The sequence below is a fragment of the Saccostrea cucullata genome, unplaced genomic scaffold, assembly GCF_032062105.1.
Source record: "Saccostrea cucullata isolate Sc308-1 unplaced genomic scaffold, CSIRO_AGI_Scuc_v1 ctg326, whole genome shotgun sequence".
NCBI lineage: Eukaryota > Metazoa > Mollusca > Bivalvia > Ostreida > Ostreidae > Saccostrea > Saccostrea cuccullata.
In genome coordinates, this window is record NW_026930161.1 from 332,052 (window position 1) to 356,601 (window position 24,550).

The following is a 24,550-nucleotide window of genomic DNA, read 5'->3' on the forward strand; positions in this document are numbered from 1 at the left end:
AGATACATTTCAAATGTTTTTTTTTTCTTCTAGTTTTTCATTCTAAAATATAATTTAAAATATCCACTTTGTAAAAAAGATACATTTCTATAGTTTTTATTTTTTTTCTTTATTATTTCTATCTTAAATTATGACACATAAATAGGTACATTTCTCGAGTTTTTTTTTCCTTTAGTTTTTCTTTCGACAAAATGATTTACCATAATTTTAAGATGTCCACTTTATAAAAGATTCATTTTTCTAAACTTTTTTTCTTTCTTTGATTATCTTTTCTGAAAAGTGATTTACATATAGTTATTTAAATTTTCCCTTTTGATAAAACGATGCATTTTTTAGAGTTTTATTTTTTCTCTAGCTTTTCATTTTCCTTTTTAAAGTTTTTTTCCCCCGTAATTGTAAAATGTTATAAAGAGATACATTAGTTTTAGTTCTTCTTTAAAAAAAAAAAAGTGATTTTCCGTAATTGTCAAATGTCCACTTTGTAAAAGAGATGCATTTTCTAGAGTTTTATTTTTTACTAGTTTTCCTGTCTGAAAGTACAGGTGTTTTGAATTTTGAAACATTATGTTTAAAGCATTTTAGTGATATGCAGCGTGTGCAACTTAAACATTATGTAGTAAAAGGGTTTTTTTAAAAGTTTTTTTTCTTTCTCCTTTCCATTCTGAAAAACACACATTGCAAACAATTTTTGTTTTAAATTTACACTTTAGTTTTATTAAATTATACTGTGTTATTCTATATCGTTTTAAATTACCAATGTTAAACAGATAATTCATGAAGCTAAAAATGATAATGGCAAAGTCCATGTTTTGCTCTGGTAGACAGTAAGTGTCATGCAGATCAAAAAGTTAAAAGGTACACAATCGCATTGTATTGTAAAGAATCTTTGAGAGTCTCACTATATTTCATTCGGTGGTATAAGAGGAGTTGCGGCTATGGGGCACACGTCCTTCCATTTGTTTCGCTTTGGGGTATCCACAACTCCACTGAATGGAATTTAATGAAAATTTAACAGAATGTTTGTTACATATTGCCATTGTGCACGTCCTATTTTACTTTTTTATCGAACGCAGATTTCGGGTTTCCCATGGCAAAACATTGAAACTGCCATTCTTTCAATAATATTGCAGGCCCCATCTCTTATCTGCAACTTCCCTACACCACTGAATAAAATTTGATGCTACTTTCACAGATTATTACATAATGCCATTGTGTACCTCTTGTTTTACTTTTTGATCTGATATTTATTTCGAATCTCCCATAGCCAAACATGGACTTTGCATCTATAATCATATGGGAGGCGGGGGTTATCATTTAGTGAGCTCAGTGCTCACAGTACCTCTAGTTTACCAACTGTATTATTAGCAAAGGGCAGATAAAACATTGATTGGTTTATGTTTTTTGATATAAATATTTTGAATAAAATCTTTGAATTGAGCTAATACTTTTGATAGAAATGTCCTGAAGAAGATAGGCGAATTTGGCGTGCGATCTGCAGGAACAGTGTACGAAACATGGCTGACCACAAGCGGACAGATTTTACAAATTAACGCACATAAGAAAATTTAAGATTTACATTGAAGTACATATGTAGCTTGCAAATGTGAAATATTTTAGTCCAGTTATCTTTATAGTTACTACAGTAATGCAGTAAAACATTTAATACATATAATAGGGTAAAAGGGTATGAACAGATATACATGTATATGAAATGAAGTGTCAGTAGCTTTGAAAACTGCTTTACTTCTCTCCCCGTGTCCCCGCATTACGAAACAAAAACCAAACATGTCATAGATACAAGATAACTATATTTTACTCTATGCCTGACTTATGAACAAATAACGTTAAAAGTAGACACTTATCTGCAACATTCAGATTTGACAAATCAATAATGGATCCCCGGAAAGCGGCTCCTGGATATACGGGCGAGGAACACCCAGAAATCGTAGACATCCGGGCAATGCTAACCCAGCCCAAGGAACTAAAACCTGGCCAGGTCTCCGAAAATCTTATCAAGCAGTACTTTGAAGAGGTTAGCAAATCTTGAATGGTACATTTACATTTTTAAAAGGGCATTCGGTTGGATAAGCACTGCATGGCGCAGTGGTCAGAGCATTTCCTATAGTGTTATGGTGAAAGAAGTTGATCATTACGTCCCAGGTTCGAATTCATTCCTTTTAAACAGAGGTCCTGTGTCGCATTAAGTGCTGGCACGAAGAAGATCCCTCGACCTCACTGCTTAAAGGCCCTGAGTGGCGAGTATAAAAAATCTCGAGAGAGACGTTAAACAAAAACCAAACAAACGTTTCTACAAAATTGCATACCGGTATTTGCTACCTTTTGATAAATTTTAAAAAAAATTCTCATTCACATACCAATTTATCAAGGGCAATAGTAATTAATTTGAATTCTTGCAAAGGCTTACCAGGATATTCCTATTCTAATGTGGCTCTTGTGTAATTCCTGTACAAGCAGTATGAACAAATTGTAGGGTTATCTGCAACTGGACAAATTCTTTGATCCATCTACGGAGCTTGATCCTTGCCGGGAAGCAATCAATGAACTGGTGGACGAGTTAGCTCAGAAACTGTATAAAGGCGGCAAAATCAAATGTGAGTTAATACATTTTGAATACAAAGAAGAATTTAATGTCTTATAATATTTACCTCCCTAAATTCAGTGGAGAGAGAACGTGTCTGATATACTTCTAGTGGTAGTTGATCCAAATTATAAACTCTTCCTCTGGGACCAATGTTCCTAGATTTCGTGCGTCACCCTTATCCACGATTTAAGATTTACAACCATTTTGTTAACATATTATTACCAACGAAATGACAACCCCACAAAACTAACATTGCTTGTCCACTAACATTGATCTTCCACAGTATATTATGGTATCTAGCAGTCGCATTGATTTTTTGACTTTTAAATATGTAGACTTACATGAAGAGTTAGGGCTCATCCAAAGACTTACCAAGATGGACGAAGAATTTCCAGGTGCAAATGTATTACTCCACAAGACCGGAAAGCTACCAGAGGTACTATAATTTTTGAAAATGCATTCAGAAAGAGCATATGGTGTATGAATGTACGATTTACATGTCATTTATGAATATTCCATCGTAAATCACACACAGGCTTTCATGAAAATTTGGGGTAATGAGAGGTTGCTGAACCTGATGGAGCAGATTCTTGGACCTGATATAGCTGGAATGCCAAGCTGGAATCTGCGCTGTAAGATACCCACAACAGAAGCTACAACGGTTCCATGGCACCAAGGTGACGATTTTAATGTCATTTACAAGTTTTTGTCTTTTAATTCTTTAAGTAAGATAAAGATTCTAAATATACATTAAAGACTAAGTCAATACTATATCTGTTTCAGATTCAGGCTACCAGAGTGTTGACGCTTATAAGACTCATGTGGTGACGGCATGGATTCCATTTGTTGATGCTAATGAACAAAACGGGTGCATGCAGGTATTATTCTAAGCTATACTATTATTAAAATGAACTCACACAAACCCTTAATTACATTCTATCTTAATAGATAAAGTGCAGTATCCAGTCCAAGATCTTATTAATTCTAATGTGAATTGATATAATAAACCCAGCCCCTCACACAAAACCTTACTGTCAAATTTCTCTGTAATAAATTCATAAACGTTGAGCTATCCACTTCTGTAGATCACAGCAGTTCAACGATTTAGAATTTTTTATTTTAGATTTTGGACTGGTTGACTCGTATTGATTTGCAGAACAATATAAGTTCTATAGATACTAACATAAAATGTTTCGTGATCCTGGAATCAGTTGTTTTGCCTTTTGTTCACTCGTAAATCAAAGTAAATTGTTAAAAGTTCTACGACATCAAAATTATAAATAATTCTCTGTAATAAATGGTCATATTATAGCTGTGTTGGTGAAACGTGGTATATTAATTTACCAGAAGAGGAAATAAAAAATAATCTCGGTATGTTGAAACAAAATGTAAATTCAGTCTTTAATTAAGATATACCTTTACTCATGCAGATGACTGAAAATTCTACTGATAAGGGACGAAAAACCACCTATTGCACATTGTACACCTATGATTCTTGTGTTAAATTTCAATTTCAAATAACTAGGTCAATGACCTACTTTTGATTTGCAGAGCAATATATTTTTCAATTGTGATTAGTTTTTTCATCACTCACAAAATATTACAAGCAACAAAATTCTTTAAATAATGAAATATTATAGCAATGAAACAGCGTTGCTTCATTTTAAAAAAGTGATTAGAGTTTGGGCCATAAACTTGATAATTATTCACTCGTATTTATATTTTTAAATCAAAGTAAATTGTATCTATAACCTCAGGTTACTTTTGTTACCATAAATCTCATGGTATTAACATTATATCAATGATCAAATTAGGTTATGCCATATTTTTAAATTTCGTTATTTCATAGCATTCAATTATTTGAAATAATTTATAAACTATAACACATATGATATTTGCAAAATGATGTCTGTAAAGAAATATAGTCTTTACATTGTGATTGATATTGCAGGAAATAAAAGATTTTGGCAAAATTAAAATTTTCCGAATTTCCTCTGCATTACCAAACAAATTTTATTTTTGTTCCTGTTTATTTTCTTCGAATAATATAATATTGAATTTTCAAATTGATATTGAGTTAAATCTTGGTTATTTTATCCATTTAGAACAATATTTGATGTAACATATTATACTTTATAAAATTTCCCTTCTGTTTTCTGAAAGCTGTGTAAACGCCATCCTTAAAAAAAAGGCAAATAAAATAAGAAAAAAATATGCAGAAATTTAAGATATAAAGTATAATATTTTTTTTAATTGCAATAGGATAATATTTTATGTTTGCAACAGATGCTGATGTCAAAAACGCAAAAATCTGTCCTGTTCCTTACGGTGGAATACTAGTCTTCAGTAACTTCCTGCCACATCGAAGGTATGTTCAGATTTTCCATATTGCTAGCGCTTAAATATGACTACACGCATTAGAGAAAAAATCAATTAAATCTATTCCATAGTCTCGAAAATTATTCCAACGGAATTCGATGGAGCGTTGATTTCCGGTTTAAGAAAACAGGTCTTCCAAATGGCATGCATGGTCTGAAGGATGACGTCATACTACGATCATCCAAGGACCCGGATATGAAAATTGACTGGAGCATGTTCAACTCATTGGAAAGACTGAAAATTTTGCGAAACAAGGATGGCAGCATTGTAGACGTAAGAGTTAACTTACTTTAAATAAATTTCATTTGTTGTTTCCAATCTAATTGATATTCTTAAATTGAACCTGAAGTGTATTCCAGTGTAACCGATTTTGAAGTGAGAGACCAAAAACAGAAGTCGGGGATAAAGGGATAAAGTTTACCATAGGTTTCTGCTGGAAAAAATAAACTTGTCCCTTAATCTAGACTGTTTTATTTTAAACAAAGATTATTTATCTCAGTTAAGAGATGAGATATAAAACAATCAAAATGATTCATGATTTGTTTAGAAGGTAAGTGTTATTACCAGAAATGAATCTGCTTTGTATAATAGGTAGTATATACAAAAGTTAGTTTTGAATTGTTCGTTGAATAAATATTGGAATATTCTTTTTTTTCTAGAGGAAGGATGATGAATTCGACACCATTATTTCTGGTCCCTGGATTCGGAAGTGGGAACTTGTCCACTCAAACAAACACACGGATCAAGCTTGGAAAGAATACATTTAACTAAAAAAAGAAGAAAATTTTCACTGCTTGAAAAGGAAAATTGAAAACCGTTAAAGAAGTCGTTCGTTCTCTAAAGTTGTAATATGTGTGACAATGCGGTATAGGCGTAATTTTAGTGGTAAATCCCCTCCCAAAGGAAAGAAAAGTTTAAATTTCCAATAGAGGGAGAACTGTTCCCTTATTTATGTACAACAAACGTTTCGCTGGATTTATTTGGGTCTGTTTTGGACAATTATATGACACGGTTGTTCACAATATCGTTTAGTTCTAAGATTTTTCACTTATCAACATAACGTGCGATAGATGTTTGTGCTCTTTTGTGAAATACCTGTCATGACAGCAAGGTGTTTTATTAGAATTTAGTCATGATTTATTCTCTTTTAGACGTGATTCAATACAATAAAAAATGATATGAACAGCAAGGCATTCCAATTTTAAAAAAAAATCAGAACCACGGGTTTTCATTTTTATTCTAGATTTTAACGTTTCTACAAATGCTTGCATTTGCATGTTACATCGTTCTGTCAATACAACCATTCAACATCAGGATGAACAAGTCACATTAAAATTTTCTCGATTTGGCTTACAGTTGTATATTAAACAAAAGTACGTAGCCGAAAAATAGCCGAAGCATATACTTAAATGTGCTGTTAAGAATATGAACATCTAGCTTGGCACTTTGCCGTTACGATTTAATATATACATAGTAGACATGGAAAATAGACAAAGTTGGATGTTTTACATGTATACTGTCTCAGTTAACTTTTCTAATTTATATTACAGGGTTTTACATAATAATCATATTTTACTTCTCAGTGTTTTAAATCTCGTACAGGCATAAATTTAAATGAATTTTTGTGATCAGTTTCATAAAATTTTTCACCTTTTAAAGTAATCAATCAATCGTTCTGCCAAGGAGAAGAAAATCAAAGGTCTGAGTCGGAAGGAAAAAAAGCTAACCTATTGATTGATTAACAAAGATAACAAGGGTATCTTCGCTATCATTTTTGCTTTGAACTTTATATATATTAACATAGCAGAAGTCGGGGGAGAGGAGGGACCAACGGAAGAAAGTGTCATTACAAAGGATAAACGAAATAACTGCAAACATTATGGTTTTAATTTTATGTTGCATATTATTAATTTTCGAAATTAAACCCATGTAAGTTTATTTCATAGTTTTTAATAAAGTTAAATTGCTAATAGAAAATTTTTTTAATTTCTTGAAATTGTTATCGCAAAGTTCTTTTTGAGATATCGTGAAATTTTAACACCGTGGAATTAAAACAATTTACAGTAACTGATAGGTATTTTACTCAATTTACCTCAGGTAAGCTTATTTCATATTTGTTAGTCCAGAAAGCAATCTTTTAAGTCTGAAATTGTTATAAAGCTGGATATGAAAGGTCTTTGCATTTAAAAATGAACACTTAACTGTTGGTTCTTGAACGATATCAGTTAATGACGACTTTAACATATTATTTTTGTTTATCAAGGTTGACGACATTCCCTCACGGCAATCATGAACCATTGATATGTTAAAAAAACCTTTTATATAATAATATTTGCGTACATGTACATGTAATTTATACATATACATTTTTTTTTTTCAGAAGACGAGAACAAGTCGGCGAAGAAAGTAATGTTGGTCAAGGATAACCATGTTTTACTCTATGCCCAATTCATTGTCCTTCAACTTGAACATAGATAACTCCAAAGTACATATTTATATTTGCACATCGCATATTCAGATTGAGGTCAGCAATGGATCCCCAGAAAGCGGCCCCCGGATATACGGGCGAGGAACACCCAGAAATCGTAGACATCCGGGCAATGCTACCCCAACCCAAGGAACTAAAACCTGGACAGGTCCCCGAAAATCTTATCAAGCAGTACTTTGAAGAGGTAAGTATAAACACTTTAAAAAATAGCTTAATTAATTAATAAAAATTATGATGATACTACTTGCATTGCAATTAAAAGGATTCATTTTTACGAAATTGCAAATATTTTTTTTATTTATTTTTTTTTTTTGCAAAAATCTAGTAGAATATATTATCTCTAAACTTTTTTTATTTAAAGGGTAAAATCTTTATTTCTTTGACCCACCAGAACGTCCCATTATTACATGTGTCCGCTTTGATTTGAATCACAATTGTGCACTAATTGTAGGGTTATTTTCAACTGGATAAATTCTTTGATCCATCTACGGAGCTTGATCCTTGTCGGGAAGCTATTAATGAACTGGTGGACGAGTTAGCTCAGAAACTATATAAAGGCGGCAAAATCAAAAGTGAGTTAATAAAAAATTGCGAAATTCCTTTTTCCTAACAAAAGCTATGTAGTATTTGTAAAGGAACCATAAGTGACTTTCATAACAATACAAGGAGTCCTGAATTATGACAAAAAATGGATATCGTTCTATTTGTTAACGCCCACTTCTTTCTCTAGATTTGCATGAAGATTGTGGGGTCTTCGAAAGACTTACCAAGCTAGACGAAGAATTCCCAGGTGCAAATGTTTTACTTCACAAGACGGGAAAACTTCCCGAGGTATGTTTTCAATGGAGTTGAAATCAAGGTATATCCTCTTCAGTGTGTTTTTATTTAAATAAAAATATAAAATACATGCTCAGGCTTTCATGAAAATCTGGGGTAATGAGAGGTTACTGAACCTGATGGAGCAGATTCTTGGACCGGATGTAGCTGGAATGCCAGACTGGAGTTTGCGCTGTAAGATACCTACAACCGAAGCTGCAACAGTTCCATGGCACCAAGGTCACGGTTTTAATTTCATGACTTTGGACTTTTGATTTCTTTGCAGTAAGCTGTAGATATGAAGGATATTTGCATTGTGTTTATAATGTCTTGATTCCAAATTTCAGATTTAGGCTACCAGAGTGTTGACGCTTATCAGACTCTTGTGGTAACAGTGTGGATTCCGTTTGTTGATGCCAATGAACAAAATGGCTGCATGCAGGTATTACCTTCATAGTACTAACACTGATTTTTTCCATGCACTGAACAAAATAAATCATCGGAAATGTTTGAAAGGAGGCAGCGTAATGATTTTATGATCATCTAAATTAAATTGCTTGGTTTTGTTAGGTTATGTAGTAGATAAAACATACAATTTTGACTGTTTTGTGGTGTATCATAAATTATATCATGGTTTGGGTTTCACGACCCTGGGTTTAACTTCACTCGACGAACCTGTTATGCTTTATTTTGTTTTCATGGCATGGATTATTGAAAAGAAATTATACCATGTAAGCCATGGTATAACTGCAACAATGTGAAATTATACAATGGTATATGGGGATTTATACACGAATGCCTTTAACAAAGGGGCAATGGAAGTATCATAGGTTAAGAATCCATAGAGCAAATAAATGACAAATGTTTGTCAAATTAGCTAGCCTAGGAAACAAATGTGTCAGTTGAAAAACCCTGGTTTTAATATTTCAGATTCTTCCACGTGGCCATTTGAAAGGCAAAGTTGGGCGCCATTATAGTTGTGTTGGTGACACGTGGTATATTAATTTACCGGAAGAAGAAATGAAAAATAATCTCGGTATGATGAAATATTTTGTACTTTATTTCTTTGGCGTTTAAAAAAAAATTTAAAAGGTTGAAGCAAAGAAAAAGTACTTTACTGCATCTTTTTTAAAATTCGTCATTAAAAGCAAATCATAGTCGGGTAATGAGAATTCGCACCAGAAAGTCGACATTATGCCACTTTTCTCTATAGGTGTTGACGTAAAAAACGCAAAAATCTGTCCAGTTCCTTACGGTGGAATACTAGTCTTCAGTAACTTCCTGCCACATCGGAGGTATGTTAAAACTTTTCATAGAACTATTAAATGTAGGAAAAAAAATTTATAATGCGTAATAAACCCTAAAAACTTAATAAATTTATCTTATTTTATAGTCTCGAAAATTATTCCAACGGAATTCGATGGAGCGTTGATTTCCGGTTTAAGAAAACAGGTCTTCCAAATGGCATGCATGGTCTGAAGGATGACGTCATACTACGATCATCCAAGGACCCGGATATGGAAATTGACTGGAGCATGTTCAACTCTTTGGAAAGACTGAAAATTTTGCGAAACAAGGATGGCAGCATTGTAGACGTAAGTTCATTAAATTAATTGTCATGATTTTCTTCTTTTTTTTTAAAAAAAAAAAATTTTATTTCAACAAATGAAAATCGAAACTGCTTAATTAAAAGCTCCATAGCACCAATTTTTGCTAGCTTGCTTACAAAGTTTAAGATGTTAAAAGAAATCGTTTTTTCGTCAACAAAATAGTTTATATTTCATTAGACTTAGTTAATAATTTTGTTTGAAACTCGAAGATTTTAATTTAATGATTTTAGAGGAAGGATGATGAATTCGACACCATTATATCTGGACCCTGGATTCGGAAGTGGGAACTTGTCCACTCAAACAAACATACGGATCAAGCTTGGAAAGAATATATGTAGTTAATGAAAAAAGACCAAAAAAAAATCGATTTGATTGAATATTGAAATTAATGAGAGTAAATACAGTGGCTCATTAATTTAAAAAAAATTGTAAAGTATTGAGTGTCATTGATTTTAAAAATTTTAAGTATTGCATGGTATGTTGTACTATAAATTTACGGAAGACCCAAATATTGCCAAAACTATTTCGATGTGTTTAGATGAGGGGTAAGATTTTGATGACTTTTTTAATACCGTGTTAATCCCCCAATTTTTTTAAAGGGGAAACTGGAGATAACGACACAGTATTCAAGATCAAAAGTCCATATTGATATGTATATTGTTTAATTTTCGAGAATTTTTCACTCATTGAACGCCGCCACTTGCCGGTGGAGAGCTGCAAATTTTGTCCTATACTCGGCACTCAGGGCCATTGAGCACGGAGGGATCTTTTTCGTGCCAGCACCTACTGCGACACGGCACCTCGGTTTATACGGTCTCATCCGAAGGACCGGTCTCCACGTCCCACAGTAAGATTCGAACCCGCGACGTACGGATTGACTCAATACAAAATAGTAGTAGAGCAAACACGGACCTCCAAAACATCAGAGGTGGGATCAGGTGCCATGGAGGAGTGAGCATCCCCTGCCGACCGATATCACCCGCCGTGTACTCCTTGTCATGATCAGGAAATAACGGGAAAAATTCGTCGTTAATTCAGTGTATAACTAATGGACTAACAATTGGTATGAAAAACGTCAGTCAGCATTTGACTCAATGATAAATTGTATTTGCTGAGAAAGACAATGAATCGATTTACGAAATGATGACTTTAAACGAGACTGCTTGTATTCTTGTTTTATCAACATGTTTGTCAATAATTTACCTCCTTTCAGAAATTGTTCATACGTAGAACATGTTCTTGCGTATCTAACGGTCCGTTTTACTGGCTCCGCTTACGTGTCGCCGGTAAACTCAGTTTGCGACTGTAAAATCAGCATTAAAGGTCGCAAATATAAAATATGAAGACATTTATTCCCTAAGTGTTTGTGCAAGAATAAGATATCTTTTTTTAAAAGCTGTAACCAAAACAATCTTACATTTATCATATTTTATTTCTTTTTATTTTTTAACACTTCAAGAGTAAGGTCTCCAATGTATCTAGGGCAATGTCTTATTGTGAGTTATTTGACCAAAATTTTAGGTAAGAAAGGCAATGTCTACATAGCAAAAGCAAATAAAAGGAGAAAGATAGAATTATATATCGTTAAAATCATATTAAAACTGAACCCATAATATATATGAAAATCGAAAATATTCAGGGAAAAATATTCTTAACAAATTAACCATACTAATACATTCAATATACATGTATATGCAAAAAGACTTCATAGCACAATAGTTAATGCGTATATTTTACATTACATCTCATCAACGGCTTTGGAGTGAGTTCGTATCATTCACGAGGCTAATTTTTCACATACATTTATTTAATTTTAGTTTGTTTTAGAACCTTTTCCAGTTTAGCTTGGACTTTCAGTAAGGCGTGGCATTCTCGACGTTACGTAATTAGCTTCTGAAATTTACACAGCTTTCCTTCATTGTTGAAATATACATGGGATAGAAAGATTTTTAATTTTTATCGAATAACCAATAACATTGTATCGCCCGGCAAAGAGATGGAGCTTAAGTCGTCTCATCGTTGTCAACAATTAACAATTTAAAATTCTTGATGTTATTAATTTCTTTTTCAGTGAGAATCTACTCTCCATTTGACAGACGCTAATTATGTAGCAGCGAGAATGCTACGCGTTACTGAAAGTCCAAGCTTACCTGGAAATGGTTCTAAACATAGGCCTATTTTATTGAAATAATCAGTATATGTGGAAACAAGTTCCGACAACTTAAGAGTTTCTCTTCATATACAATCAGGTGAATAAACATAGTTGTCATACAGAATACATGTATTTCAAAACATGATCGAATAACCTAACTGTTATTATAGAGCTATATGAACCTACAGCTAGATTCAATAATAAAGATATGAACAGCGGCAAAAAATGCCTTTATTCATCTCTGTTGTTTAAGTTTTCTTTGCCCTAAAGAAGTAGTTAACATCTTTGAGATCTAAACAAAAATCCAGAGAGATATTCTAATGGATATTGTCTGACATAGAACATGTTTTACTTTATCATACTTAAATAAAAATTCAATATCGAATTCAATGAAGAGAGGATTCACATGTCATTGTAAAGCATAGAACCGACAACACAAACATGGAAAAATCACTTTTTTCAAGAATTTTTGTAGAAAGATTGTTCTCGCTTTGTACATGCCAAGAAATCTCGTCCGTTTTACGCAGCTATGAAGTCAATAAAAGTGTCATTGATGCAAATCACCCATATTCCCCAAACGCTGGCAAGACAATTTATGGCAGCAGATTTCAGGGGGCGGATCCTAGGTTTTCAGCTTTCTTAGTAAAAGAAAAATAAAATTCCATATAGAATAAAAAATCTTTTAAAAAATCAGGTATTTCTTTACTTGAAAAAAATATTTAGCAGGAGGTGTTAAACATTACCTGTCACACTAGCTGACACACCCTCACACACAAAACGGTACCTACACGGCATTTTCCGACTTTCTCCTTCTGCAAACAGTGCTACCCTCAAATCCACGTATTTCAATGTGTTTATAAATATCCCGAGTGCACCGCCGAAAGTAGCCTCCTATGCCCGGAAAAAATAGTTCCTGTCAAAAATCTTTATTTGTTCAAAAAGTACATAAAATTTACTAGGCACAGCTACCAAAGTTGTAAAAATGGCTTGGAAGAAAATAGAAAAACGTGTCAAAAGAAAGGAACATCAATTTTTTATGTATAGACCTACATTTGATCAAGTTCATTTTGATTGGTCGATTACCGATACCTCTAATTTTAATATAGTACTCCTCTCCCCTTTGTTTAACCAGGAAATATATCAACTTCAGAATTCAATAATAAATATATGAACAGAACCCTTTTATAAATTGGCAATCCTCTGCTGTTGAGTTTTCTTTCCTCTTTGACATCCATTCCAACTATGTGCGAGGTACGATTATCCGAGATAAGAAATCGGAGTGACCTTTTCTCCAATAATTCGACTTCAAAAAATTATAAGTTCAGAAACACATATCCCTGTACAGTTAATTTTTACTAAGGGAAAAAAATTATATGGAAATATTGCAGAAAAAAAAAAAATTGAAAAACAGCTTATTTCTACTGAAGAATTTAAACTATAATTTAATAATTTCTTTAATTTTTTTTTGTATATTTAAAAGATTAACCCTGTATAAGCTGCAAACAGCTTTATGAAAAAAAGGCGAAAACACAAAGGCTTCTAAATAATTAGTTTTTGTACCTATGTTTTAAACCCAGTAAAGCAACGTAGTGAAATCAAAACTGCTGACATAAATTGCCTCGCTTTTATCTTTCAAACAACATTTCAACTAACCCGAGGTTATTCTGCAACATGTGTTTTACTTTATCATACCTGGATAAAAATTCAATATAATGTTAATTAATTCGCCTTTTATTGACAACACAAATTTGGGCTCTCCTTTTTCAAGAATGCGTAGGTTTTCTTGGCATGCGCATCCGTTCTTTATTGTAAATAAAAGTAGTTCATTTATTATATAGCGATTTCATTAAAATCACTCGCATTCTTGTAAGAATAAATATATAATGAAATGATAAAAACTTTTGAGACATATTGGCATCCATCATTAAAAATAAAGATTATTCGTATACCCGCTGATTTTTACGATGCACGGAAATATCAAATCCGTGACGTTGGTTTTCCTTTTTACAGACTATTCATTTATTTCCTGATTGAGGAGGCGTTCTAATTCTGAAGTAAGTACTGGACAGTCACAGTTTAATTTTAGCGTTTAGACATATTTATGCGTAATGTCATCCTGTAAATCTGAGAGAAAATATTTGTTTTCACCTGAATGAAAAGAAAAAGTGTCAATTTAACAACTTTGCTGATGTAAATAGACTAAATACCATTAAGAACTACAGCCAATTCCTCACGTGTTGAAATGTCAGGGGTTCTGAGTACATTTATGAATTATGGTCCGACGAACGACTACGAGTGGACTTACGATCTCTGTACGTAGTGAGGATGCCAATATTTTAAAGTCAATATTTTAATGAAAATTAGGTAGGTTTCTCTTATTATAGTGTTTCCATACGACGCCCCCTCTAACATCAGCTACAGTTATGTTCGAATGCCTTTGAGTATGTTGTGTACCGGGATTAGTATTCATGATTTATATCATTGAGACAAAGAAAGATTACAATATCAGATAGAAAAAATATATTACAGTAATAATGAAAAAATTATATTAACTTTTTTATGATCGTTGCTTACAGTAAATTTTACTGTATATATACACAGGTGCTTGTTTCATACAGTACGGTAGTTTTCTACGTATAGGTTACATCATAGAAGCCGAGTAGTATTGATTATATCGTTTTCATGGGGCGTGGAAATCGAGGGCGCGGAGCGCCGGAGATTTCCACGCCCCATGAAAACGATATAACCAATAGTACGAGGCATCTATGATGTAAGCAGCTTGTCACATGTCTGATGACGTAAATTTCATTGAGAGTGTCAAAATTCAAAAATGAAAGATTCATTTCAAGCTAGCTCTCCAACATGTCGGACGTTCTTAGTGAATTTGACTTTGAGTTTTTAACTGAGTTTGAAGATTTTGACAATTTATTTTTGAGCCAGGCTCTCGACATACATGAAATCACATAAACAAATAGCAAGGAGTTTAACGATAAAAAGTTTGGAGATTTTACCGTAACTTTCAAATTTTCAAAATGGATTAATCTTTTGAACGACTAGGAACTTTCAACCGAGTTAATACATGTATTTTAATTTAGTTAAAGGCTAAGAAATAGCTATACATGTTCATTTTTCTGTTGTTATGAACTTGTGAAATAAAATCAGTTTTTTTCTCATGACCTGATTTCTGCCTCCTGCAGTGATATATCGAGGGGCGTGGAAAGTATTATCGCATATGTGATATAGGATATATCACCACAGAAAGATCAAAGAAAATCACCGCAGATATGCGACAATGTCATATATTAGGCCTATTACATAGTAGAAAACTAGGGTACTGTATGAAACAAATGCCTGTGCGTATATATTAAGTTTAGAAAATAAATAAACATGTATAGTGCCCCAGTGCATCTTATATCAATAAGTAATCTTGTTGAGTTTTCAGGGCGGGAGGGGGGTGTTAGAATGACCATTCATACTTTACTTGTAAGAGAGAGAGAGAGAGAGTCAGAGAGAGGGAGAAAGAGAAAGAAACTTAATTCATAGAAATCCTTTTCCCACTTTCCTGATAGCATCAAATCAATATACATGTAGCAATAAAAATCAACATAATTTTTCATATGTACAGTGTTATCATGTAACTTGCATACAGTTTTGACAATTTATAAAATTCTTTATAGATTTTGAAGTATTAATTTTTTTGCAATGTAAAATAACCTAACATTAGGCTGTCCCATGGAGAAGTTCCCAGGCTCCACAGATGATGCTCACCCTGAGCTTTTCGACATTAATGCCATGCCAGAGCAGCCAAAGGAAAAGAAACCAGGGCAGCTGTCTAAAGAAGATGTTCAACACTTTTTCAGAGAGGTCTGTTTTGTACTTTTTGCTTCATGCAAGATAATGTCGTTGCCTTCACCACCAATAAATGAACTAGCAATTTATGAATAGAATAATATTATTAGATGAATGGATATACAAGATAAGCTCGAATGAATGATGTAATGACATAACATTTAAGGCCCCGAAAATAAAGATAGATATTTATTAGGTATACTACATTGTTACGATACATATTTTGACAATATAATTTTATGAAATATATAAAAGTTTGGCACTAAACAATAGAATTAAAATAGCAAGATCTCGCATAAACAAAAAGATCTCACATAAACATGGCTATAAATGAGTAATATTTAAATTATCTGTTCATTATCATTGTGGATCCTATGTCTGTTCCTTTGTTAGTCTCACAACCATATAACCATGATGCTGAAACAAAAGCAACTTTTTTATCCGTACAGACTGAAGGGGTTATAATATTTTCTTGTTGGTTAGTTTCATATAGCTCATACCTCAAAATTTCCTTAAAAAAATCTAGCATATTTCCTATCTGTTCATCCATGTTGATTTACCAAGATCATATTTTTATTGATGAAATGACTTCCAAGGTAAATATTTTTGGAAGCATTCACACATATTGTATGAAGTCTATTTTCATTAAATTGATTTCTTGTCACAGTATTAGAAATGCATTATTCTTAGCTTATTTCCCCTTTACTTTTTTATGCGCCCGAATTTTTTCGGGGCGCATATTGTTTTTGTCCTGTCTGTTTGTCTGTTTATCTGTTTGTCTGTTTGTCTGTCTGTCTGTTGTCAACTTTAACCTTCGCCAAAACTTTTAAACCGTAAGAGATAGAGACTTCATATTTGTTATGCATACTCCTCTAATAAAGTCCTTTCAAATGACATCAAGGTCAATGACCTTGTGACCTTGACTGTGACCTATATGCTATAAATAGCTTTTTACACTTTTTGCCATAACTTTTGAAAAATAAGAGTTAGAGACTTCATATTTGGTATGCAAATTCCACTAATAAAGTCCTTTCAAATGACACCAAGGTCAATGACCTTGTGACCTTGTCTGTGACCTATATGCTAAAAATAGCTTTTTCCACTGTCTGTCATAACTTTTTAACCATAGGAGATAGGGACTTCATATTTGATATGCATACTCCACTAATAAAGTCCTTTCAAAGGACGACAAGGTCAATGATCTTGTGACCTTGACTGTGACGTATATGCTAAAAATAGCTTTTTACACTTTTTGCCATAACTTTTGAACAATAAGAGATAGAGACTCCATATTTGGTATGCATACTCCACTAATAAAGTCCTTTCAAATGACACTAAGGTCAATGACCTTGTGACCTTGACTGTGACCTATATGCTAAAAATAGCTTTTTCCACTGTCTGTCATAACTTTTTAACCATAGAAGATAGGGACTTCATATTTGATATGCATACTCCACTAATAAAGTCTTTTCAAACGACGACAAGGTCAATGATCTTGTGACCTTGACTGTGACTTATATGTTAAAAATAGCTTTTTACACTTTTTGCCATAACTTTTGAACCATAGGAGACAGGGACTTCATATTTGGGATGCATACTCCACCGATTAAGTGCTTTCAAATGACACCATGGTCAATGACCTTGTGACCCTGACTGTGACCAATATGCTAAAAATAGATTTTTTGAACTTTGTTGCCGCCGGGCGCATAGTGTTTCACAAACACATCTTGTTAGTTTTTACATTTCAGATAAAAGTATCAAGAGCTAATATAGTAGCAGCAGTATACCTAGAGTTACAGATCAAATCACTAAACATAAGATTAGATTTAGAATTTCATGGCTGACCACTTGAGTCTCTCCGTTAAAATCTCTGAGAACTTTTGTACAATCATATCAGCACTAATGCCCTTCATTCTATATGAAAAAGATGTCTGTCTTTTTCAAGCAGGCCCACCTGTCGCAAATCTAATGATAAACCGACTTCCATATCAGACTTAAGATAAACTGCATTTTATCAAACAAATTATTTGAAGGAAAGCACGTAGCCTCTTGCATTAATTTTCGTATAATCAAAACGTACATGAGTATACTCGTATATGGAAATAAACTGCATTTTCAAACCAATGACTATAAAATTCCAGAACTCTTGAATCTTTTAGTCTTATTTAGATATTTATGAAAATTTGAACAGCGCTTTTCTAATCTTAGGGTTATTTGGTAGTTGAGGAGTTTTTCCAGCCAGAGGAACTGAATGCGTGTCGAGATGCCATCAAATTGCTCGTCGATGACTTGGTTCTCAAGCTGTATAACGCGGGAAAAATCACAAGTGAGGATTTATCCTAGTCTCTCTGTGATCGAGAAAATGTATTTCACTGTAGCATAAATGGTGAAGATGCATGTATATAAATCAAAGGGTAGTGATGAAAATTGGACAAGAAAATTACTGAAAAGTTTAAATATTTAAACAGGTGTATTTCCAGTCCTCTTGATCTGAGAAATGTACAAGAAGAAAAAAAAAAGATTTTTTATTCCCCCCCCCCCCCCCCCCCCCCGCTCCGCTTTCCGAAGAGAAAATGATACACTGTTTCACTCTTGTGTGTCTGTCCGTAACAAATTTTTGGTCGCAGTTTTCTCAACAACTACTCATTGAAGATGCTTGAAATTTTAGCACATTCTTTGCAGAGGCACGTCATATGGTGTGATTCCTTTATGTACGAATCTTATATAAACTTCCTGATTATCTATGCGTCTGTCCGTACCATACATAACAAATTTTCGTCTCAGGTTTTTCAGCAACTTCTGATCGCAGATGCTTGAATTTTTAGCACATACTTTCATTGAGGCATGCCATATGGATACTCCAGCATGCTAGAGGTTTACGGCGAGATACTTTTGACTTGGCGCCGCGTATATATAAGGAGCGTAGGGACGTTAACCGAGGCTCTTACTTGTAGGAGTAGCCATATGGAGTGCTTTATTTTTGTATGAATCTGATGTCAACTTCCTCTTTATCCGTGCATCTGCCCGTAACTGAACTATTAACATGATAGTGTATATTCGGGGGGGGGGGGGGGGGGTACTACCAGTGAGCATTGGCTCACATATTTCTTGTTTCAGATATTATATTTTACTTGAGTATATTTGCTATCGTAATTAAAAAGTATAATTCTGTAGTTCTGTAATGTTTGTCTACGGTTTGAAATTCCAGAAAATTATCATTATAAATAACGAAAAAATAAAACTCAAAGGTCTATCGAAAAATTACAAATCAAGAACAGAGCAAGTACGATCGTAAACCTCAAACAAACAAAAAAAAAAACAAAAACAAAAACAACAAAAAAAAAACCACATCAGAAATTTGGATCAGAAGCCACGTAGGATAAAGCACCCATGTTTGACCGAACATTCTGCCGTGTGCTACATGTACTTTTCATAATCGGGCAAATGAAAAAAAAAAAAAAAAAAAAAAAAAAAAAAAAAAAACAAAGACAATTAAATTTGTAAAAAAATCTCCGAATGAAAAACACCACTCAGAATTTTTATGTATATTCTATTTGGTGACAAGGTCATTGTATCAATCAAAGAACTTGCGAAATATTCACTTAAAACTAGATCGTTGACATCTTTGTATCTACAACTAAATTTTCAATAGCTTGCCATGTTTTAAAAATTGTTGGTAATTAAAAAAAACACAATATATATTTCCAATACAGAGCTGTACAAAGAATATGGGCTTTTCGAAAGACTCACCGAGATTGAGAAAGAATGTCCAGGAGCAAACATCATGTTACATAAAATAGGTTCTATGCCGCAGGTAAGATAATTATATGTTCTTTAAAAACACATACACTGAATTTTATATTTGAACTTCAAATATGTTTGTCTTTTATATGATATTTAAGGCACTGCGGGACATCTGGTCAAATGACAGACTGTTAAATGTAATAGAACAGCTGATTGGACCGGATATAATGGGTCATCCCGTGTGGAACCTCAGGACTAAAACTCCTCAGAACGAGGCCACAACTGTGCCTTGGCATCAAGGTACTCACTTAAAACTCCCTCCCTCCCTATCTCTCTCACTCTTGGCATAATTTAAAGTGAAACTGATTAATTGTGTCTTGTTCTACATTTTCAGATGTTGGGTACTTGGACAACAACTCTTACAAGGTACTACAACCGACTGCTTGGATCCCATTACTAGATGCTAACGAAGTCAATGGTTGTCTGCAGGTAAATTATTGATACAGACTACATACCGTTGCAATATATATTTACAATGGCTCTGGTACAGACATCGATAGACTTTTTCAGAAAATAAAACATTGCAAGATACATACTACAAGACTGCGTAAAAATTAATTTTTTGTTACCACGTGTGAAGACATGCTTATAAAAAGATAAATCTAATATTTTGTTTTCCTTTCTTAATTGATAAAACAGTTTCGATTTATAAGAATAAAATGTGTTTAAAAAAAACTACAATATAAAACATAATAATCTATGGAATATATTGCAGTTAGCAGTAAAAGGTCACAAGACCGGAAGAGTGGGTACACATCAGTGTTGCTATGGTGGCACGTGGTATGTGATGCTGGAGGAGGAAGAAATGAGGAAAAAATTGGGTGCGTTCGTTTGCGTTTAGCTGTTTGCCTTTAACCAATATCAATATTTTAAAAGACGTTAGAATGAAAAGATTAGTAGAGTCTATTTAAAAATAATTGTTGTCTTCAAAGTCTCGAGGAACTTGTTTATACTTACAAAAATGTATAGTAACATGTAAAGATAAAAGTAAGATGTGTTTTTTTTCAACAGATATCGACACTGAAAAGGATTTTAAGATATGTCCCATAAATTATGGTGGCATGTTATTGTTCAACAACTTGGTGCCACATCGGAGGTAATAAGACCTTCTTTGATTTAAAGTATTTTGATGCAATGAAGTCGACAAGATACATAGAAAACTATTTGATTTCAATGTAACTGCCCTTTTCAATCTGGTGAAAATGTGTTTATATTGTTTTAAGTTTATGATATGAAAACAATTTGACATATGCATTTCAAGGATGGTTCATTCCTGTAAACATTAGTGAATTTAAATATCAAAATTCTTTAGTTACACAGTGATAAAATTTGGGGCCAGATTTTCATATCAGCATGCCAATATTGTGCAATTTCGGAGCAGGATACATGAAGCAGAAAGATCAATAAAACTGGTGGACTAAGCATACCCAAGAAACAACACAGTGATACCTTGAATAATTCTTCTTTTTAAAATAAAATTTGTCTTCATTGTGGAAGATAAAGATATTTAATCGTTGAAGTTCATTTTTTAATTTTCATTTTTTCGGCATGTTACCCAAAGTCGTTGCCGTAAATTGAACACTTAGGCCTATACAAAGCTTGGGTCTCTGGTTTTTCTCTCCGAATTTTCTCAACCAAAAACTACAATGCTGCAGCTACAAAAAAATTCTTTTCAGCTTCTTTCTTTCGGGAATAGCGAAGATGATTTTCTATTTTTTTCCTCTTACAAGTTTACCAAATCTATCTAAGTCGATTCGTTGGAGTTTAGACCTTCGATGGCAGAGGCCAAGTGAGCCTGTGGGTTTCTATGGACTGAAAGAGGGAATTTTAATGAGGTCTTCCAAAGATCCAAATATGAAGATTGACTGGGAGGCATTCGACGCGATAAACAGACATGATAAACAAACGTCTGCTATGACTGGCAAGGTGAAGAATATGAACCCTATGTTAACTAATTTTGGCTCTTAAAGAACACTTTGTTCTTAAATGAAGAAATGAGTTTTTCTTGACTTGCACTGTAGCTTTCATTTCATTCTCCAGATAGAAGGCGTTGCAATAAACTAAAACAGAATACATGTTTTCTTGTTAATTTTAACTTTTTACAGGAAGAAATTGATGAGTTTGACACGACCATTCAAGGGCCGTGGATGAAGAAATGGGAAATAGTGCACGTGAATCGACATGTAGAAAGACACAGAGAAATGGAAGACCAGCCAGAAACTTGGACGAAGGCGTAACTCTCAGTAACATATTGTCGGTTGTATGGGTCATTATTTTCAGCATTTAACATTTTGTTTTGTTCCAAACATTCATTATGTTTTCTGCAGATCTTCCTTCTTTTAAAAAGTGTAATGTTTTGCATGTGGGCTTCATTTTACATGTTATAACTAGATACGCAGAATTTATGATTTGAACTGAAAATCATTATAGATATCATAGGGAATATTTGTTCCATGAATTTTATCAATGAAAATGATAGAATAATTATGTAAAATTATAGTCTAATCAAGGTTTGCTAAAATTGATCAGATGTAGCTAATCCCACCATATGTGACGTCGATGAATACATTATCTTGCTCAGAGAGCCAACGTAGATGCTAAGTAAAACATATGAAATGCTAGATATACATGTACTTAAAGATAAAAAAAAATTGATGTTTTCTTTTGTATGCATATAAGCGGAACATTATCAATCATATTTTTAAACTACTGAAATACTGTAATAATTCTTGTATTATATTCTGCAATGATTAAGTGTATTCATTGGGCTACACAGTTGATTTTAGAAGGTGCATAATACTATGATATACAACTTTTTTACGAAGGTTTTTTTTCCTAGTGGTAATGCAATTTGAATAACATATTTTTTTAATATGATTCAAAATGTTTTTGATACCGTTATATAAATAAAAGACATGAAGCTTATTTGCTTTATATGTTTTCAAAAGCAGAATATACATTAATTGAATATTAAATGTGATGCAGAAAGATAGATAAAACTGGAGGAATTCGTAGACCAAATATTTTAAACTTCATGAATGCGATTCCTAGGGTTGTTGTCATTTTTGTGAACTAAACTGGTGGTCGGTTTACAGGTGGAAAACAATAGGATATTTTTCTATACCAATTTGAAAAACATGTTTTAAAATTTACAATCAACTTATCAAAGCTTCGGTATCTGACTATCTCTAATGTTTCTTCTGCGTGTACTTGCTATTCAGAAACGCATCTGGTATATTTTTTGTAAACCCAATGTCATGATGACGTAATTTTTTAGCTATGTTTACAATGTAAGCGAATTTCCTGTTTTTAAAATTTGCAGTGCAGTTTATAAACGTAGGAAGATTTAGTTTATATGATCAAGTTATGAACGTGTCTTGAGCAGAGGCCTGTAGGGATAACATGTATCTTCCACGTTCATAATAGTTTTGTGGATACCATGAAACTCAAAAGTACTTTAAGAAAAATCAAAATGACAAAAATTTACGGAAATCAACAGCATCAAAACGCATTACTTTTCAACACTTTTTAAAAATACAATACACTTAATTGAGGCAATAATAAAGATGCTTGAGGTGCTCCAGATTCTTCCTTTATCATATTTATGTAGTCTTCAGAAACTTGGTCTTGCAATGGTATAAATAATTCTTTGTTAGCAGACACGTTTTTATTTGAAGCAGCATTTAATAGAATTTCTGCTATATGAACAAAGGGAATCTCTTTCTCTGGTTCCAGTTTGATAATTAAATTAACTATAGACATTTTATCACTTACCATAATTAATTTCATTAATATGTCACGTAAATAAATTTTTCTAATTGAACTCGAAATAAAGGACACCGCAGGGCTTGATACATGTTTTAAATAGATATTATACCAAAGAAACGATGGATGGAAAACTAACAAAAGTGATAGGTTTCTATTACCAACTCCCCTTATTTGTGTAATTTGTTCAGCATAAAATCATTCAGATATGGTGTTTATGTCTCCTATATCATTGGATGGGCAAGAGTAGTAAGTTCTATGATGAACAAGTTCTAAACTGAGACAAGCCGCTTTAAATAAGTTGATGCTACAAGGGTATTTACAATCTTGTTTTACGTAAGACAACATTTCAGAAATTCTCTGGATAATATAATTTATTTTAAAAATGCAGTCTGTCTTTAGGTCGAATAATAACTGACATTTTTAGCTCACCTGAGCCGAAGGCTCAAGTGAGCTTTTCTGATCACATTTTGTCCGTCGTCCGTCCGTCCGTCTGTCCGTCTGTCCGTCTGTCTGTCCGTCTGTCTGTCTGTCTGTCCGTCTGTAAACTTTTCACATTTTCGACTTCTTCTCAAGAACCACTGGGCCAATTTTGACCAAACTTGGTACAAAGCATCCTTGGGTGAAGGGGAATTTAAATTGTTAAAATGAAGGGACATATCCCCTCGCAAGGGGAGATAATCAAGGAAAGACAAAAATAGGGTTGGGTCATTAAAAAATCTTCTTCTCAAGAACCACTGGGCCAGTAAAGCTGAAACTTATGTGGAAGCATTCTGGTGTAGTATAGATTCTAAATTGTTCACATCATGACCCCCGGGGGAAGGGCGGGGCCACAATTGGGTATCAAAGTTTTACATAGAAATATATAGGAAAAATGTTTGAAAATCTTCTTCTCAAGAACCGCTGGGCCAGAAAAGCTGAAACTTATTTGGAAGCATCCTGGTATAATGTAGATTCTAAATTGTTCAAATAATGACCCCCGGGGGAAGGGCGGGGCCACAATGGGGAATCAAAGTTTTATATAGAAATATATAGGAAAAATCTTTGAAAATCTTCTTCTCAAGAACCATTGGGCCAGAAAAAGT

At 33.3% G+C, this 24,550-nt stretch overlaps 2 protein-coding genes and 1 pseudogene across 2 annotated transcripts; all 3 read left to right on the top strand.

Moving 5' to 3' along the window:
* The first annotated feature begins 1,866 nt into the window (after window positions 1–1,866).
* Window positions 1,867–5,765, top strand: LOC134283110 (uncharacterized; annotated as a pseudogene).
* A 1,666-nt stretch (window positions 5,766–7,431) lies between these two features.
* Window positions 7,432–10,333, top strand: LOC134283109 (uncharacterized). Its single transcript, XM_062765549.1, has 9 exons — window positions 7,432–7,653; window positions 7,921–8,041; window positions 8,200–8,300; window positions 8,384–8,525; window positions 8,633–8,727; window positions 9,216–9,321; window positions 9,499–9,580; window positions 9,679–9,880; window positions 10,126–10,333. The coding sequence occupies exons 1-9, from the start codon at window positions 7,513–7,515 to the stop codon at window positions 10,231–10,233; spliced, it is 1,098 nt and encodes a 365-aa protein (XP_062621533.1). The 5' UTR covers window positions 7,432–7,512; the 3' UTR covers window positions 10,234–10,333.
* A 5,329-nt stretch (window positions 10,334–15,662) lies between these two features.
* Window positions 15,663–22,251, top strand: LOC134283116 (phytanoyl-CoA dioxygenase domain-containing protein 1-like). Its single transcript, XM_062765560.1, has 9 exons — window positions 15,663–15,911; window positions 18,105–18,222; window positions 19,610–19,710; window positions 19,799–19,940; window positions 20,035–20,129; window positions 20,416–20,521; window positions 20,712–20,796; window positions 21,431–21,626; window positions 21,806–22,251. Exons 1-9 carry the CDS (start codon window positions 15,780–15,782, stop codon window positions 21,935–21,937), a joined length of 1,107 nt encoding a protein of 368 aa, XP_062621544.1. The 5' UTR covers window positions 15,663–15,779; the 3' UTR covers window positions 21,938–22,251.
* The last annotated feature ends 2,299 nt before the right edge of the window (window positions 22,252–24,550 follow it).

Coding starts and splice junctions, on each gene's coding strand:
- LOC134283109 (XM_062765549.1), top strand. CDS start 7,513: ATGGATCCCCAGAAAGCGGCCCCCGGATATACGGGCGAGGAACACCCA. Junction 8,526..8,632: donor AACAGTTCCATGGCACCAAG/GTCACGGTTTTA, acceptor TCCAAATTTCAG/ATTTAGGCTACCAGAGTGTT. Junction 8,728..9,215: donor AACAAAATGGCTGCATGCAG/GTATTACCTTCA, acceptor TTAATATTTCAG/ATTCTTCCACGTGGCCATTT.
- LOC134283116 (XM_062765560.1), top strand. CDS start 15,780: ATGGAGAAGTTCCCAGGCTCCACAGATGATGCTCACCCTGAGCTTTTC. Junction 18,223..19,609: donor TAACGCGGGAAAAATCACAA/GTGAGGATTTAT, acceptor TTTCCAATACAG/AGCTGTACAAAGAATATGGG. Junction 21,627..21,805: donor CGTCTGCTATGACTGGCAAG/GTGAAGAATATG, acceptor AACTTTTTACAG/GAAGAAATTGATGAGTTTGA.